Source organism: Dama dama, chromosome 11 (assembly GCF_033118175.1).
Source record: "Dama dama isolate Ldn47 chromosome 11, ASM3311817v1, whole genome shotgun sequence".
Taxonomy (NCBI): Eukaryota; Metazoa; Chordata; class Mammalia; order Artiodactyla; family Cervidae; genus Dama; species Dama dama.
The window spans coordinates 95,493,311-95,509,722 of NC_083691.1; the positions used below are offsets into that span (position 1 = coordinate 95,493,311).

Below are 16,412 nucleotides of genomic sequence, written 5' to 3' on the forward strand. Positions count from 1 at the left end.
ACTACACCTTGGAAGGTTCAATTAACAATTAAGTATTAGTCAAGGCTATGGTTTTTCCAGGAGTCATGTATGGATGTGAGAGTTGGACTATAAAGAAAGCTGAGCACCGAAGAATTGATGCTTTTGACCTGTGGTGTTGGAGAAGACTCTTGAGAGTCCCATGGACTGAAAGAAGATCCAACCAGTCCCTCCTAAAGGAGATCAGTCCTGGGTGTTCATTGGAAGGACTGATGCTGAAGCTGAAACTCCAATACTTTGGCCACCTCATGCAAAGAGCTGACTCGTTTTTTCAAATGAGAGCCTGATACTGGGAAAAATTGAAGGCAGGAGGAGAAGGGGATGACAGAGGATAAGATGGTTGGATGTCATCACTGACTCAATGAACGTGAGTTTGAGTAAGCTCTGGGAGTTGGTGATGGACAGGGAGGCCTGGTGTGCTGCGGTTCATGGGGTCACAAAGAGTCGGACACGACTGAGCGACTGAACTGAACTGAACTGATTCGTCATTTCAGTGGTGTCCGACTCTCTGTGACCCCACGGACTGTATCCGCCCAGGCTCCTCAGCCCATGGAATTCTCCAGACAAGAATACTGGAGTGGGTTGCCATTCCCTTCTCCAGGGGATCTTCCCAACCCAGAGGTCATACCTGGGTGTCCTGCATTGAGGCAGATTCTTTACTATCTGAGCCACCGGGGAAGCCCAGGGATTAAGGTGACCATGTAATCATCATCTAAACCAGGTTCACAGACAAATAGATTTGAAATATGTTTGAGGGAAAACTCGGCTTGCAAAGCAGAGCACCAAAGGAATTTTTATGGAATTTTAGGTCAGCAAACTACTGACCCATCTGAAACTTTTGGTTTAATTGTCTGATGACTGTATTAACAGTAGAAACCTGTCTTCCTCTGACCGTTTTTGGTGCCAGATCCCAAGAATCCTTGTGATCCTTGTCATCTGCTCTTCTAAACCCATCTACTCATGGAGTCCAGTGGTGTGGAGGGAATGACATCCTCTTCCCAGTGGATCCCTTGTAATTTAAGTGACCAAATCCGGTCCACCCTCAGGAGACTAATTAAGGGGTGATGCACACAGCAGAGAAATCTCTCTTCACCTAGGACTTGAACTGTGCACAGTTGGAAACAAAGTTTGAGTTGGGGGGAGGAGGGTTTTCTTCCTTTTTACCCTCAGTTTCACAAAGCCACTTCTGTTCTGAAAGAGCAGAATTGACTTTTCTGTGCCTGCCCATGGTTAATTAGATAATCACCTTTCTCCAAGAATAGTTTTAAACAAAATGACCAGCACATCTTTTCTTCTTTCCCCTAGTAGGCGGTATAAAATGCTTCTGGAATTGAAGTATCCCTCGCTTGCCCCAAAGCTCTTGTTACTTTGTTGGGGCTCAAATTTGATTCTTTTTTTAGGAAGAAAGGAGAAGAAAGCAGTGATAGAGAATTGGCCAGTGCTATGCAGAAACACCATTTGCTTTCCCAGCCCGCAACTAGCAATTAAGCTGGATGGCCTCAGATCAAGGGCTGGCACGTCACACCCTAAATTGAAAGCCTGCATCCCACGCTGGAGTGAAGTCAAGAGCTTTGACCCCGCTCTCAGGACAGAAGAGCCGAGCTCTGTCTCTGCTCCCCAAAGTCAAACTTCCACTCCTCAGGGGAACAGAGGATGCTGTGGAAGGGTGCAGTATACTCTGGGAGCGTCCCCAGTGTGAGGAGAGGAGAGGCACCATGGTGGTGCAGGTGGCTGGGTGGGTGTGAATATGAACTCTGAAATGAAACACGTCTTCACACCAGAGTATGGCTCCTGGCTCGGTCTTACAATTCTAATGTGATCGCTTCCCTGAGGGAATAGCGATTTTGTAGAGAGAAGAAAGTTGAAATTGTGTGATCCTGAGCATCTTCTAAACACCACAGGCCTTATTGATGATGGTGGTTATGATGGTGACTATCTTAAAGATGATGTGAAGATTAAGTGATACAACACAAGTCTGAGAGGAATATACTTAGTACATAATAGCCACCAGATGAATTTTAGATTCTTTTTTTTTTTTTAATTTATTGGCATGTAATTGCTTTACAATGTTGTGTTATTACAGTAAATTGAATCATTTATACAGGTATATATATCCCAGGTGGCTCAGTGGTAAAGAATCTGCCTGCAAATGCAGGAGATGTGGGTTCAGTTCCTGGGTCAGGAAGATCTCCTGGAGAAAGAAATGGCAGCCCACCGCAGTATTCTTGCCTGGAGAATCCCATGGACAGAGGCACCTGGCTGGCTACAGTCCATGGGGTCGCAGAGTTGGACACGCCTAGCAACTAAATTGCAACAGGCTTCTGAAGTGGCACTAGTGGTAAAGAAATCACCTGCCAATCCAGGAGACATAAGAGACTCAGGTTCAATCTCTGGGTCCAGAAGATCCCCTGGAGGAGCGCATGGCAACCCACTCCAGTATTCTTTCCTGGGAAACTCCATGGAGAGAGGAGCCTGGTGGGCTACGGTCCACAGGGTCACAAAGAATCAGACATGACTGAAGTGACTTAGCATGCACACACACACATCATGCCTTGAGCTTCAGCCAAGCTGTTGTGTGTCTCAGTGATACATTCTCTTCTATTCCTGAGAAGTACTTAATTTTTGCATGTACAGCTACTGACAGATTGGTGCATGCTATGCCAGGAATCACTTGATTACCTCTTGGCCCCAATTCATAATTCAGTATCTGCTCCACGGAATGGACTTCGTTTTTGAAGCATTTATTCCTTATGGGGAGCACCGTACAGCTCCATCAGCAGAGGGAGTTGGAGGGACCATGCTGGAGAGCCTTCCTGTTTCCTGCCTCTGTGTTCCATGTCTTTCTTCCTCTTGCTGCCCCATCTCTCAGCAGCATGGGTGTGTGATGTCTGCTGGTGCCCCTCCTGGGCTGGACACACAGAGTCAACCGTCTCTCATGTGTCCTGGACACCATGCAGCTTAAGCCTCTGGCCCACGATGGGCCCCCACCCACCCCCCGCCCCGCCTCATGCCCCTGTGCACGCCCACATTGCTCTGACTCAGCCGCACACTGGCTTCCCAGGTGGTGCTAGTGGTAAAGAACCCGCCTACCAGTACCAGAGACATGGGTTCGATCCCTGGGTGGGGAGGATCCCTCTGGAGGAGGGTATGGCAACCCACTGGTTTTCTTGCCTGAAAAAGTCCATGAACAGAGGAGTCTGGAGGGCTACAGTCCATGGGGTCGCAGAGAGTTGGACACGACTTGAGCACAGCCCAACACGAGGGATAAAAATATATTTACGCTTTCACTTTCTACTTGGAAATAATATTTTACTACTTCAAGCTGTGTGTGCCTTACCACCACACAAATTCCCCTACCTTATCCCTTTTATGTTGATATTGCATCTACCTACATTGAAAATTCCATCAGCAAATGTCACTATGTTTTGCTCTCAATGGACTGTATCCTGGATATTTGAAATATTATGTCATGCAACTCTGGATCTTATGAAAGCCTATGTAGGATGCAACTTTGTTTAAGCAGGCAACTGACCTAGTTGGACTCAAGCCCAAAATTCTAACCAGCCTTGTGGTTTCAATGTCCTTCAGCTCTGTTGGGACTTGTCCCTGGAACTTAGGGAGCAGTCTATCTTATAGTTCAGTTCTGAGAGTTTATGGTGTTCTATTTAGGGTCAGATTCACGCCTATGAAGCCTGGGGGTGAGCCCTGAAGTTTGAAAGCAGCTTTAAGGGTTTGCTTTCCTGAGTGCCTTCCGGTCTACACTCAGCAAGGTACTTTCAGGTTCTACAGATCTCCTGTTCCCTCTGTGAGAGCGCTGCTGCTCTTAAGCCCCCCACCCTGCAGTGCATTTCCCTACAAGGCTTCCAGCGCTCCCACCAGGTGGTAAGAGGAAAGAAAGAAGGATCAAGAGATGTTGGCCACACCCTCTTGAGACTACAGCTCCATGAATCAAAATGGACAGTTCCCCCTGCCCCCCACCACAGAGATGTAGGCTCTTGAAACCAAGCAGGTACTCAGTGGTGTAAGTTATACATATATGTATACATATATACCTTTTACAGTATTCTTTTCCATGATGTTTTGTCATAGGATATTGAATGCAGTTCTGTGTGCTATGCAGGAGGACCTTGTTGTTTATCAGCCCTATGTATAGAAGCTTACGTCTGCTAATCCCAACTTCCCACTTCATCCTTCCTCCAACCTCTGCTCCCTTGGCAACCAGTTTTTCCTCTATGTCTGTGATTCTGTTTCTGTTTCGTAGATAGGTTTGGTTGTGTCATATTTTAAAAATCAAACTGATTTCTATATGCATCTAATCCAAGCTTCATAGCTACAATGAGTGGGGAAAAGGTGGTTGAATGCTTACTCCATCTTATCTGGTACTACAGTCTGGAAAGGCAATAGTATAGATAGTAAATGTGGGTATTAAAACCCAGGTGAGACCAGGGACATTGTCAGATCTGCCTGAGATATCACTCAGGGTCGGTAAAGACCATTCTACAACGTGCCCTAGAGGAAAGATGACCACCCTCTAAAGTGGGACACATTTTCAGAATCAGAAATTATATTCTCCCTATGAAAACCATACTTGGACAACAGGTGTAAAGCAGAACCAGAACATATGGGCACCTTATTTAGAAGGTGTGGTGGGAAAAAACAATTATTCCTTCACATTGTATTTTACCGAGATCAGTTGTTTAATTACCATCAGTCTCCTGTATATACACGTTTGTTTTGGCCGTCCACCTTATCTGATTGAATTACCTGTAAGAACTGTAAATAAAGCTTTATCCTAAATGTTAATTTGTCATCCTCAGTTGCACCTATTGGCCTGAAAGAGTGTATTCTCTCAGTGGTAGACCTAGTTTCTTTATTGTGTGTATGCAGAAATAAGCTTTGGTTAATCTAGGAACAAAACTCCAAGGACCTCCTGGTGGTCCAGTAGCTAAGACTCAGCATTCCCTGATCACACTCAGCGGGCCTGGGTGTGATCCCTGGTCAGGGAAATAGATTCCACATGCCTCAACTAAAGGTCTCACATGCCAAATTGAAGGCTGAAGATCTCACATGCTGCAACTAAGACCCAGCGCAGCCAGATAAATAAATAAGTATTTTAAAAAGAACAAAACTCTGGACCTCCGCAAATATCAGTTATGGCCATGCTTATTCTAGAATAAAAGAAACCTGGATAAACTGGCCAAAAGAGATTTCTGAGGCTTAGGTCTCTGAGAGTGACCGACCGGAAAACCAAGGACTCAGGTCATCCCCCTGACCCCATGGCACAACGGCTGTGTGCCTCCTTCCCTTCTGAGACCCTGCAATGAGGCTTCCCACAAGAAACTTCGTCCAGGAATAATTTGTACCCTGGAACTCATCTTTAACTTTATCACTGAAATTCCCAACAAGGATGCTGCTGGACGCCAGGCCACCGTGGTTTTTGTGATGTGGGTGCCTCTGTGCAAAGATACGTCAGGGCGTTTCCCACAGACACTAAGCAGTGGCCAGATGACAATGACTTTAGACCTGGATCACGCTCATACCAGTGAATGGGACACATAATGTGTGAATCAGCCCGGAAGCTGCTTTGCTTTACTGCACAAACGAATCGTTCCCTTCTATGGGGGAAGCTCCAATACTTTGGCCACCTGATGTAAAAAGCCGACTTATTGGAAAAGACCCTGATGCTGGGAAAGACCGAGGGTAGGAGGAGAAGGGGAGACAGAGGATGAGATGGTTGGATGGCATCACTGACTCAACAGACATGAGCTCAAGCAAGCTCCAGGAGATAGTGAAGGACAGGGAAGCCTGGCGTGCTGCAGTCCATTGTTTGCAAAGAGCTGGACACGACTTAGCAACTGAACAACAACAATGAATGAGGAAGACAGAGCGTGACATTCGGACATCCGCCTGTGACTAGAACACTGTTTTAACTGCAGGTTGAACTCCATCAGGAAAACGCACTGGTGAGAATGAAATGAGCCTTGTGCAGGAGAAACAGGTACTTGGTCCCCCAGTGGATGGTCCATCACTTACGAGGAACACACGGAGACCAGAGGGGCAGGAAGCACATGGGGACCCCCAGTCTCAGTGGGCCAGTGGTTCAGACTTAAGCACTCTTCAAGCCCTAACACTGCTGTCTGTTAACCAGTGTAGACAATTATTTCCCAGACTGTTGTCTTGGCTGCTGCCTCTTGCCACTGTCTTTCTATTGGGTTGGTCAAAAAGCTCTGTAACATCTTACGGAAAAACCTGAACGAACTTTCAGGCCAACACAGTATTTTGCACATAAGATCCCTGGGTCAGGAAGATCTCCTGGAGAAGGAAATGGCAACCCATCCCAGTATTCTTGCCTGGAGAATCCCATCGACAGAGGAACTTGGCAGGCTACAGTCCACAGGGTTGCAAAGAGTCAGACAGGACTGAAGTGACTTAACACACACACACACACACACACACACACACACACACACACACACACGCACGCAATTCCTTGTCTCCTCATTGGCCAAATCACGTTGGCTTAATTGGTCCCCACTTCCTGTGATCCAGAGTAAAGCATGGACTTCAGGCCCTGTACAAAGACCAGGGGACAAGGAGGAGCTGAAATTAACCCCACTCTGCTCCCTAAGGCCTGTGTCCTGACTTAGGGCTGTGTCAGCCAAGAAGAAGGAGGTCTTCCTTCTAGTTCCCTCGAGGACACCTCGAGTAGAGATGAACCAAGGTCCTGTCTGGTCCTTGACCCCTGGTATCTCTTTTCCTCCTTGCATTCTGGGCTCCAGTGAATGGCGAACACAGAATAAGAATCATCTTCTTCACAGAGATGCTTCTGGCAGTTTCAATCACTTGTTTCTAATAAAGTAATATTTATTTGATTGCAAAGATATAAAAAGTGATGTGTACGATACATAACAGACACAACAGTCCATGGCCACAAAAACAAGTGGCTGTATCTGCCGATTCTGCTCAGACCACTAGGAAAATCTTAGGGACTTTGTGGGCTGAATATGTGCAGGAGTCTGGAGAATTCGCCCTCTCTCTGTCCTGTCCAGGGAATCAGAGCCTTGCACCACAGCTTCCGTTCATTCCAGTGCCGACCAGGCTTGCTCAGGGCTGGCAGGACCCTTCCCGGTGACATCAGCCTGGTGTGTGCTGTGTGTTCCATCCATCAAGGTCTCTGCTCACCAGGGACAGGATGGGAGGCAGGGGGAGGCAGTTCAGCATCCATTTTACCATCCTCCAGGCTGGGAGCTCCTCCCAGTGGGTTCTGTCTTTTCCAGAGAAAAAATCCATGGGATAATTCTCAGATGGTTCCACGTGACTCCCCTGGAGCTTTTCACAGGCATATGGTAGCGTATTTGGGTCCAGAATCTAGAGTTGGGAGGAACTGATTTTAAGCCTTTCCAGGTGATGGTAGGCAAAACCCTGAGAGCTTTTCTCACTAGATGAGGTAGGGACTCTGGCTCTTGGAAGGAAGAGAACTTAATTAAAATCAGTTTGAGTGTTTGATCCTCCAAAGCCAGATTCACCGCTGCTTGTAGTTCAAAGATGCTGGGTCCACTGACATAGTTGGGGCTCAAGATGAAGATTCCCCTCCTGCTTTTCTTAATAATGCTGACAATGTCCTCTGTGTACACTGGAGAGAAGGAATTTAATTATTTGCAATTGTTATTGTTAAACCTTGAGTCACCATAACCCTGAACCTCCCAGATCCACCCAGCGGGATTCTTTGTGATGGCAAAGAAAAGGAGAAGCCTGGTTTTCTTGATCACTCCTACTGCATCAACCAACTCTACAGGCAGTTGGAGACACACTTCCAAGTCTAGTGACTGTCGGTGTCCACTTCCTCCCCTGCGTTCTCTCCCCTCAACTTCTCAGTCCCTCCTGGATCAAAACTCATTGGAACAAGGTTGACTGGAATGAGGGAGGGGCATGTACTGTCCCTGGCCCCTGGGTGGGGGCGTCTGAGGCAGAGGAGGATGGTGAGATGAATAAGGTCTGCACATCTGAAGCGTGCCCGGCCTGGGAGCCTGCTGGGCCCAGTGCTGAGTCTGTGGCTGGCAGTCCCAGGAAGAACAGGGGCCACTCATTTGGGAGGACAGAACTAACTTCCGGTTGAGGAGCCAGAAAAGATATCTTTGTTCTGGATGTCTCTCTGGGCTCCAATATTTTTGTTTTTTTTTGAAGATGGATTTTTTTTTTTTTTTTTTCACAATGGGGCATGTCTCTGCAACACATGGCTTTCTGTGTTGTTGCCCAGGATGTTCTAAGCTCATGAAACCTTCCCGTAGTCCAAGAGAAAGAATGGAGGACAACACCGAGAGTGTATGCCTGTAGCTCTCCTTCTGCGTTTTCTGCCGGCTGCAGACCTACCTCCCCCGGGGGTCACGTCCCTTTCTAGCAAGCACAGGGTGTATCCATATTTGTTTTCCAAAACATCAGGAAGAAGATTCAGGGCTAAGTTTTCCTCACTCAGAGACGAAGAGGCCTCGCTCTCAAAGGGGCTCCATTTCGCATAGGATACAAAGGCGTCAAACTCCTTTTGGTCTGAGAAAGAGGAACAAGAAAGAATGTAAATACCTACCTAAGCTCAAGCCTTATGGTAAGCGGGGAGGAATTAAGACTTGGGATCCTTGTTTAGCTACTCTGACCCTTTGTGACCCCATGGACTGTAACCCACCAGGCTCCTCTGTCCATGGGATTCTCCAGGCAAGGATATTGGAGTGGGTTGCCATTTCCTCCTCCAGAGGGATCTTCCCAACCCAGGGGTCAAACCCACGTCTCCAGGATTAGCAGCCAGATTCTTTACCGGTGAGTCACTGGGGAAGCCCTGAACTGATTTCGAAAATAAAAAGCAGCATCTGTGTTCACTTTTTCAGAACCACACTGCTGAGGAGCATCGACTGTGCACCCAGAATCAGATTCTAATCACTGAGGCACTCCTGCGTCTTCCCTGAGAGGTCAGATCAAACAGCCGGGGCTTTTTCTCTGATTAAACCACACACACTCTGGAGTTCCTCTAAGCTTTCTCTGCAGCTGCAGCCCTGCTGGCTCATTAGTTGCACATCAAAGGACAGTCTGCTCCATCAAAGCATGATACTATCCAGCGAGCAAAGCACTCTGAGGGCCCAGCACGCTGGGAGCTGACAGCAACATACCTGTGTTTGAACCCCCGCGTGTAAAATGAGGGACTAACAACCCCTGGCAGGCTGCTGTCAGAATTGCCTGGGATAATGTAGATGAAGAGTTTAGTGTCTGACTTACAGCAGGCACGTTCTTTTCCCTTTCAGATGGAGAACTATATTTTGGAACTTGTTTTAGGATATTTTTAAGGTCTCGTAAGATTCTTTTGAGGCCTCCCAGCAGCAGAGAATTTGCCTGCCAATTCAGGAGAGGCAGGTTCAATCCCTGGGTGGGGAAGATCCCCTGGAGAAGGAAATGGGAACCCACTCCAGTATTCTTGCCTGGAGAATTCCATGGACAGAGGAGCCTTGTGGGCTACAGTCCATGCAGACAGATTCAGACAGGACTCAGCGACCAAACAATAACAACAAATGCCGTTGTTGACTCAACTATTATAAATACACATATTATAAATACACACATATATAAATACACATACATATAAATACACATAGGTTCTAAGGTGTGCTGTAGAACTAAATGGAAACTAGAAAATCCCAAAAGTTAGCCTCTGGGCTCTGAAATTGGACATAACTGGCTCATTTTCCAGCCCTTTGCATAATGTCTCTCAAATAGTACTATCAGACGGAGGGGATATACATGTACACACAGCTGATTCACGTTGTGCCGCGGAGATTAACACAACGTTGTAAAGCGGCTATGTGTGTGTGCTCACTCACTCAGCCGTGTCTAACTCTTTGCCACCCTGTGGACTCCGGCCCACCAGGCTCCTCTGTCCATGGGATTCTCCAGGTGGGAAAACTGAAGTGGGCTGCCATGCCCTTCTCCAGGGGATCTTCCCGACCCAGGGGATTGGATTCTGCCAATCCCCATTGGCAGGCAGATTCTTTACCAATAGTGCCACCTGGGAAGCCTGGAACTGACATGTCCTGTGTGCTTACGATGTGCTACCTGCTGTTCTAAACCCTCAGGGTGTCCATTCAGCGAGCCCACATGGCATTCATTGTGATTACAACCCTACTTTACAGAAGAGAAAATGAAGGAGGCATGGAGATGTTAAGTCATCCACCATCTTGCTTTAGGATGTCAACTGGACAGTCATTTTTAAGTCCAAGATGTCCTACAATAGCATTGTTGGCAAGATTCCTAGTAACTGGAATGAGAAGAAGTCATTTCTCCCCTGGGGTCCCAACCCTCCCAGGTATAGAGACACCAGACCAGCAGAAGGATCTCAGAGGCTGGGGGCCATGACTTTGTCCCTGAGGGAACGTGCCTGTCCCACGCTCTCTCCATCTAGGTCCATTCAGAGGGGAAACAGCAGAGGTGAGGTGGCCGCTTACCCCCGAGCGTCTCATCCTTGCTCTGGTATGTTCGGTAGAGCAGCACTATTTCAATCCAGTACATGTAGAGCAGCGCGCCTGCGGTCAGCAGGCCTGCCAGGGCCATGACGGTGCCCAGGAGGACATACAGGAACACCGCTGGGGACAGAGACGGGCAGCTGTGGGTGAGCAGTTACGGAGGCCGAGCACCCCCCCCCCCGACACCCCCACACTCACACAGCACCCGAGCACCTCTGCCAGAGGAGATTTGCCGGAATCACTGCCACTGAAAACATTTCTCTTGATTCTGGGCATGTCTTAAACCACAGCTTGAAGGAACTGTCATAAAATGAACTCAAGAGAACCCAGGATGATGGCCGGTTCCTGATTGGGGGTGGCCGGGGAAACTGGCAAAAACTACTTTTATTTACTTTTTCCTGATAAGCTTCCCTCTCATTGCCTACTATAATTTACTTTCATGTGTTGTCAAATCTACTAAAATCTAAAGTTCCTGAAGCCCAGAGCTACTTCCAACTTGCTTTCTCACCTCTAAAGTACCTAACACATGGCACCTTCAACCCACACCTCAACAGAGCATCCACCAGGCGCCAGGCATGAATTGTGTCCTAGTGAAGCCTCACAAGCATTCCAAAAGTGCTCGTTTTCTCATCTCGATTCATTGGTGAATGAACGATATCACCTTCAACTCTGAACTTCTTAAAGAAATTTAAAAGCCATTCCTTATCAGGAATTTCCTCTCTAGCCACAATCTGTGATGTATACATAAAACTCCTAAATTGAGCATTTTTCTCCATTTCCCTTCTTTCTCTTCTCCACTCTCCAACTCCAGACCACCATATGCTCTGGATTTGGAAGCCAGGGGAGGAAAATAAGAAAAAGGGCTAGGTCCTAGCATGATGCCTGTCATGTAGGGCATGTTCTGTAGGTCTTTCTAGGAAGAATGAATGAGTGAATGAACAAATGATAGGTTTTTCCAACACAGGTTTTTCCCCTGTATGCAGAATATTAGTAAGAGGACTAGCTCTAGATCACCAATGTGAAACTTACTGTTGCATGGCCTTGGTGAAGGTATTGAGTGAATCAACACAAGCAAAGTGCATACTTAGAACCTTGGCATCTAGTGCATGTTTGTGGCTATCATTACCATGACTACTTTTTAGGAAAATTCCTCTCCTCCCAGGTAAAAGCAGTTGCGTGCATTCTGCATCCACCTTCAGGCTCACCTCCTGTCTTCTTTTTTAGCTGGATGGACTGAGTAGTGTTCCCAATGGAGTTCTGGGCAAAGCAAATGAACTTCCTGTGAAGATCACTCTGAGTAACTTTTTCCAAGAAGACAACACGTTCTATGACTTCATCCTTTAAGGTGGATTTAACACTAGGGGAAAGAGGGAAAATACCACACTACTTGGGTAACACAGATTGACATGCATTAAACAGTTTTTGGAACTTATGTAAGCAGACTAACTGTTCGGCTTTCAGAAGAGCTGTCAGATAGCACAAGGAGATGCTGAAAGGATGGAGGATACTCAGAGATGACCCACTTTTAAAAAATGATGGAGTTGGCTAAGCATCATACTAAACATTTATACTAGAATATAATTGGTTGTTGGAGAAGACTTTTGAGAGTCCCTTGGACTGCAAGGAGATCAAATCAGTCAGTCATAAAGGAAATCAGTCCTGATTATTCATTGGAAGGACTGATGTTGAAGCTTCAGCTTCAACACTTTGGCCACCTGATGCGAAGAAGTGACTCATTGGAAAAGACCCTGATGCTGGGAAAGATTGAAGGCAGGAGGAGAAGGGGATGACTGAAGATGAGATGGTTGGATGGCATCACCGACTCGATGGACATGAGTTTGAACAAGCTCCGGGAGATGGTAATGGACAGGGAAGCCTGGCATGCTGCAGTCCATGGAGTCGCAAACAGTCAGACACTACTGAGCAACTGAACTAAACTGATAATTGCTTGTGGGCCTCATCTGATCTTTCTTTCATGACAAACTCCCTTTGAAAACAGATACTACAATTTATAAATGTCTAACTTCTACTGACGCTTACTCCTTGGAAGGAAAGTTATGACCAACCTGGATAGCATATTAAAAAACAGAGATATTACTTTGCCAACAAAGGTCCGTCTAGTCAAGGCTATGCTTTTTCCAGTGGTCATGTATGGATGTGAGAGTTGGACTATAAAGAAAGCTGAGTGCCGAAGAATTTATGCTTTTGAACTGTGGTTTTGGAGAAGACTCTTGAGAGTCCCTTGAACTGAAAGGAGATCCAACCAGTCCATCCTAAAGGAGATCAGTCCTGGGTGTTCATTGGAAGGACTGATGCTGAAGCTGAAACTCCGTACTTTGGCCACCTCCTGCGAAGAGTTGATTCATTGGAAAAGACCCTGATGCTTGGAGGGATTGGGGGCAGGAGGAGAAGGGGACGACAGAGAATGAGATGGCTGGATGGCATCACTGACTCAATGGGCATGTGTTTGAGTAAACTGCGGGAGTTGGTGATGGACAGGGAGGCCTGGCGTGCTGTGATTCACAGGGTCGCAAAGAGTCGGACATGACTGAGCGACTGAACTGAACTGAACTTCTACTAAAGGACTTCTGGTGGCTCAGTGGTAAAGAATCTTCCAGCAGTTGCAGGAGCCGCAAGTTCTGTCCATGGGTTAGGAAGATCCTGTGGAGCAGGAAATGGCAACCCACTCCAGTATTCTTGTCTGGGAAATCCCATGGACAGAGGACCCTGATGGGCTACTGTCCATGGGGTCACAAAGAGTCAAACATGACTGAGCAACTAAACAATAACAAGAACAACATTGTAAATAAAGCTGCCGTGGACATGCATAAAAAAATAAGAAAAAAATAGCTATCCCATCTCTGGGTCTCACTTTCCAGGTCGGATTGCGTCAACTATTTCTCATGTCTCATAATTTTGGTCAGACTGCATATTCCTGTGCCTTTTCCTCTGGATACACTCTGGACCCTTAAGGACTGCAGAGTTCGGACCCTGACTGACCCCACTGTGGAAGGAAGACTGCGCGGGGGGATGGGAGTGTCTGGCAGGGGTGCAGAGTTTTCTCCAGTCTGTTGGACACACCTAGTCTATTCAAGCAGCCTGGGTCAGTGTCCCTGCTTGTTAGCTTGGTGAGCCAAGCAGCCACAGCAAACTGTTCTACAAACAGAACTTTGAAACAACTGATAACATTTTTTAAAAATAAAAAAATTTTAAGTAATTTTTTAAAAGGGACTTCAGGAACTTCCCTGGTAGTCCAGTGGTTAAGACTACATTTCTTAACGCAAGGAATGCAGGTTTGATCCCTGGTCAGGGAACTAAGATTCCACACGATGCACAGCGCAACCGAAAAAAAGAAGTACAGAAAAAAAAAAAAGGAGGTGGGAGAGAACTTCCTTGGTAGTCTAGTGGTTAAGATTCTGAGCTTTCATTGCCTGGGTCCTGGATTCAATCCCCGGTCAGGGAAGTAAGTTCCCACAAGTCATGAGGCCAAAAATAAAAAATAAATTATAAAGTAATAAAACAACTGAAAATTTAGTTCTGTGACCCTCTTGACTGTACCCCACCAGGTTCCTCTGTCCATGGGATTTCCCAGGCAGCAATACTGAAGGAGGGTGCCATTTTCTACTCCTTCCCAACTCAGGGATGGAACCCACATCTTTGGTCTTGGCAGGCAGATTCTCTACTTCTGAGCCACCAGGGAAGCCCATACAAAACTGCCTTGGGCCCCCCAAGTTAAAATGAGCTCACAAACACATGAAAAGATGCTCAACATCACTCATTATCAGAGAAATGCAAATCAAAACCACAATGAGGTACCATTACACGCCAGTCAGGATGGCTGCTATCCAAAAGTCTACAAGCAATAAATGTTGGAGAGGGTGTGGAGAAAAGGGAACCCTCTTACACTGTTGGTGGGAATGCAAACTAGTACAGCTGCTATGGAGAACAGTGTGGAGATTCCTTAAAAAACTGGAAATAGAACTGTCATATGACCCAGCAATCCCACTCCTGGGCATACACACTGAGGAAACCAGATCTGAAAGAGACACGTGCACCCCAATGTTCATCGCAGCACTGTTTATAATTGCCAGGACATGGAAGCAACCTAGATGCCCATCAGCAGACGAATGGATAAGGAAGCTGTGGTACATATACACCATGGAATGTTACTCAGCCATTAAAAAGAATTCATTTGAATCAGTTCTAATGAGATGGATGAAACTGGAGCCCGTTATACAGAGTGAAGTAAGCCAGAAAGATAAAGACCAATACCGTATACTAACGCATATATATGGAATTTTAAAAGGTGGTAATGATAACCCTATATGCAAAACAGAAAAAGAGACACAGATGTACAGAACAGACTTTTGGACTCTGTGGGAGAAGGCGAGGGTGGGATGTTCTGAGAGAATAGCATTGAAACAAATATACTATCAAGGGTGAAACAGAACACCGGCCCAGGTTGGATGCATGAGACAAGTGCTCAGGGCTGGTGCACTGGGAAGACCCAGAGAGATGGGATGGGGAGGGAGGCAGGAGGGGGGATCGGGATGGGGAACACATGTAAATCCATGGCTGATTCATGTCAATGTATGGCAAAAACCACTACAATATTGTAAAGTAATTAACCTCCAACTAATAAAAATAAATGAAAAAAAAATTTAAAAAATTAAATGAGCTCTCATTTTGCATGTCTATGCTTTTGTTTGTTCCACTAGCTGGCGCTAGTGGCCACACCATCAGCTGTGGGTGTGTGCACGCAGCTCTGGGTGCATGATTGCGGGGTTTTCTAAAGGTGAAAGCCTGTCATGTGAGTTACAGAGAACAAGTTGGCTCATTTCCTTCTTACCTTCTTCCCTTGGGTGTTTTGATTTCCCACTCCTGGTCAGAATCTCTCATGTACCATTTTAACACAGGATTAAAGTTTATTTCGAAGCCAAATCGTGCCGTGCAGTTAAGAGTTAAAGGCTTTCCTGAGAAGGAAGGGGCCGCAGAAAACAGGAAGGCAGCTGGTAAGAAGGATGTGCCCTGTGAAGGAGGAAGACACCGCCTGGAAACTGTCCCCTGAGGCGGTCATAACCAACCGTCTACCTGTCTCTCACTGAGAAACATGTAAAACCAGGACTGTTTGTCTCTACCGGGCAACACTTAGATCTCAAACCTATGACTATATTTACCCAGACGGAGACTGGCATGGTCATACACTAAGAGTTCTAATGTGGTTTCAGGATAAACACCAGGAAAATGAGCAGTTGCAATGACTAGCACCGTCTTCCAACGCTGCTGCTAAAGTAGTTACAAGCGTGTTGCTGAAGAATATTTTATAGGCAGTACTTGCATTTCTTGTTGTTGTTCATTCACTCAGTCGTGCCCAACTCTGCGACCCCATGAACTGCAGCCTGCCAGGTTTCCCTGCCCTTCGCTATCTCCCAGAGTTTGCTCAAACTCATCTCCATTGAGTTGATGATGCCATCCAGCCGTCTCATCCTCTGTCACCCTCTTCTCCTCCTGCCCTCAATCTTTCCCAGCATCAGGGTCTTTTCCAATGAGTCAGCTCTTCGAATCAGGTGGCCAAAAGCATTTGCATGTTAAATGAAAACCCTGAGGTTTTGGTGATTATCTGGATATTCAGCTCTATTTTGAATTGTGCTCTGCGGATTGGTGTGCATGTAACTACACCGCCCTCTTTCTACCCATTTTCTAGGCAAGGTTTATCCAGAAATTCAGTATTTTAACCATATAAAGTCTAGGGACTTCATTTGAAAACTCACCTTTACACCTTGATAATGCTTTTCTTACAGTGATAACTTTAACATTCAGTGGTACCATACGTAATTAGGGCTTCCCAGGTGGCACTAGTGGTAAACAACCCGCCTGCCAATGCAAGAGACATAA

The 16,412-nt window shown here is 46.4% G+C and overlaps 1 protein-coding gene across 1 annotated transcript in view; it reads right to left on the reverse strand.

The window, feature by feature from the left end:
• Window positions 1-4,218: 4,218 nt before the first annotated feature.
• IL18RAP (interleukin 18 receptor accessory protein) overlaps window positions 4,219-16,412 on the reverse strand; it is a 35,205-nt gene continuing 23,011 nt past the window's right edge. The window contains exons 7-11 of the mRNA XM_061155843.1: window positions 15,367-15,490; window positions 11,723-11,874; window positions 10,500-10,637; window positions 8,389-8,562; window positions 4,219-7,651 (exon numbers count right to left, since the gene is read on the reverse strand). Of these exons, the coding sequence (XP_061011826.1) occupies window positions 7,245-7,651; window positions 8,389-8,562; window positions 10,500-10,637; window positions 11,723-11,874; window positions 15,367-15,490 (995 nt within the window). The 3' untranslated portion in view covers window positions 4,219-7,244. The remainder of the gene's footprint in view (window positions 7,652-8,388; window positions 8,563-10,499; window positions 10,638-11,722; window positions 11,875-15,366; window positions 15,491-16,412) is intronic.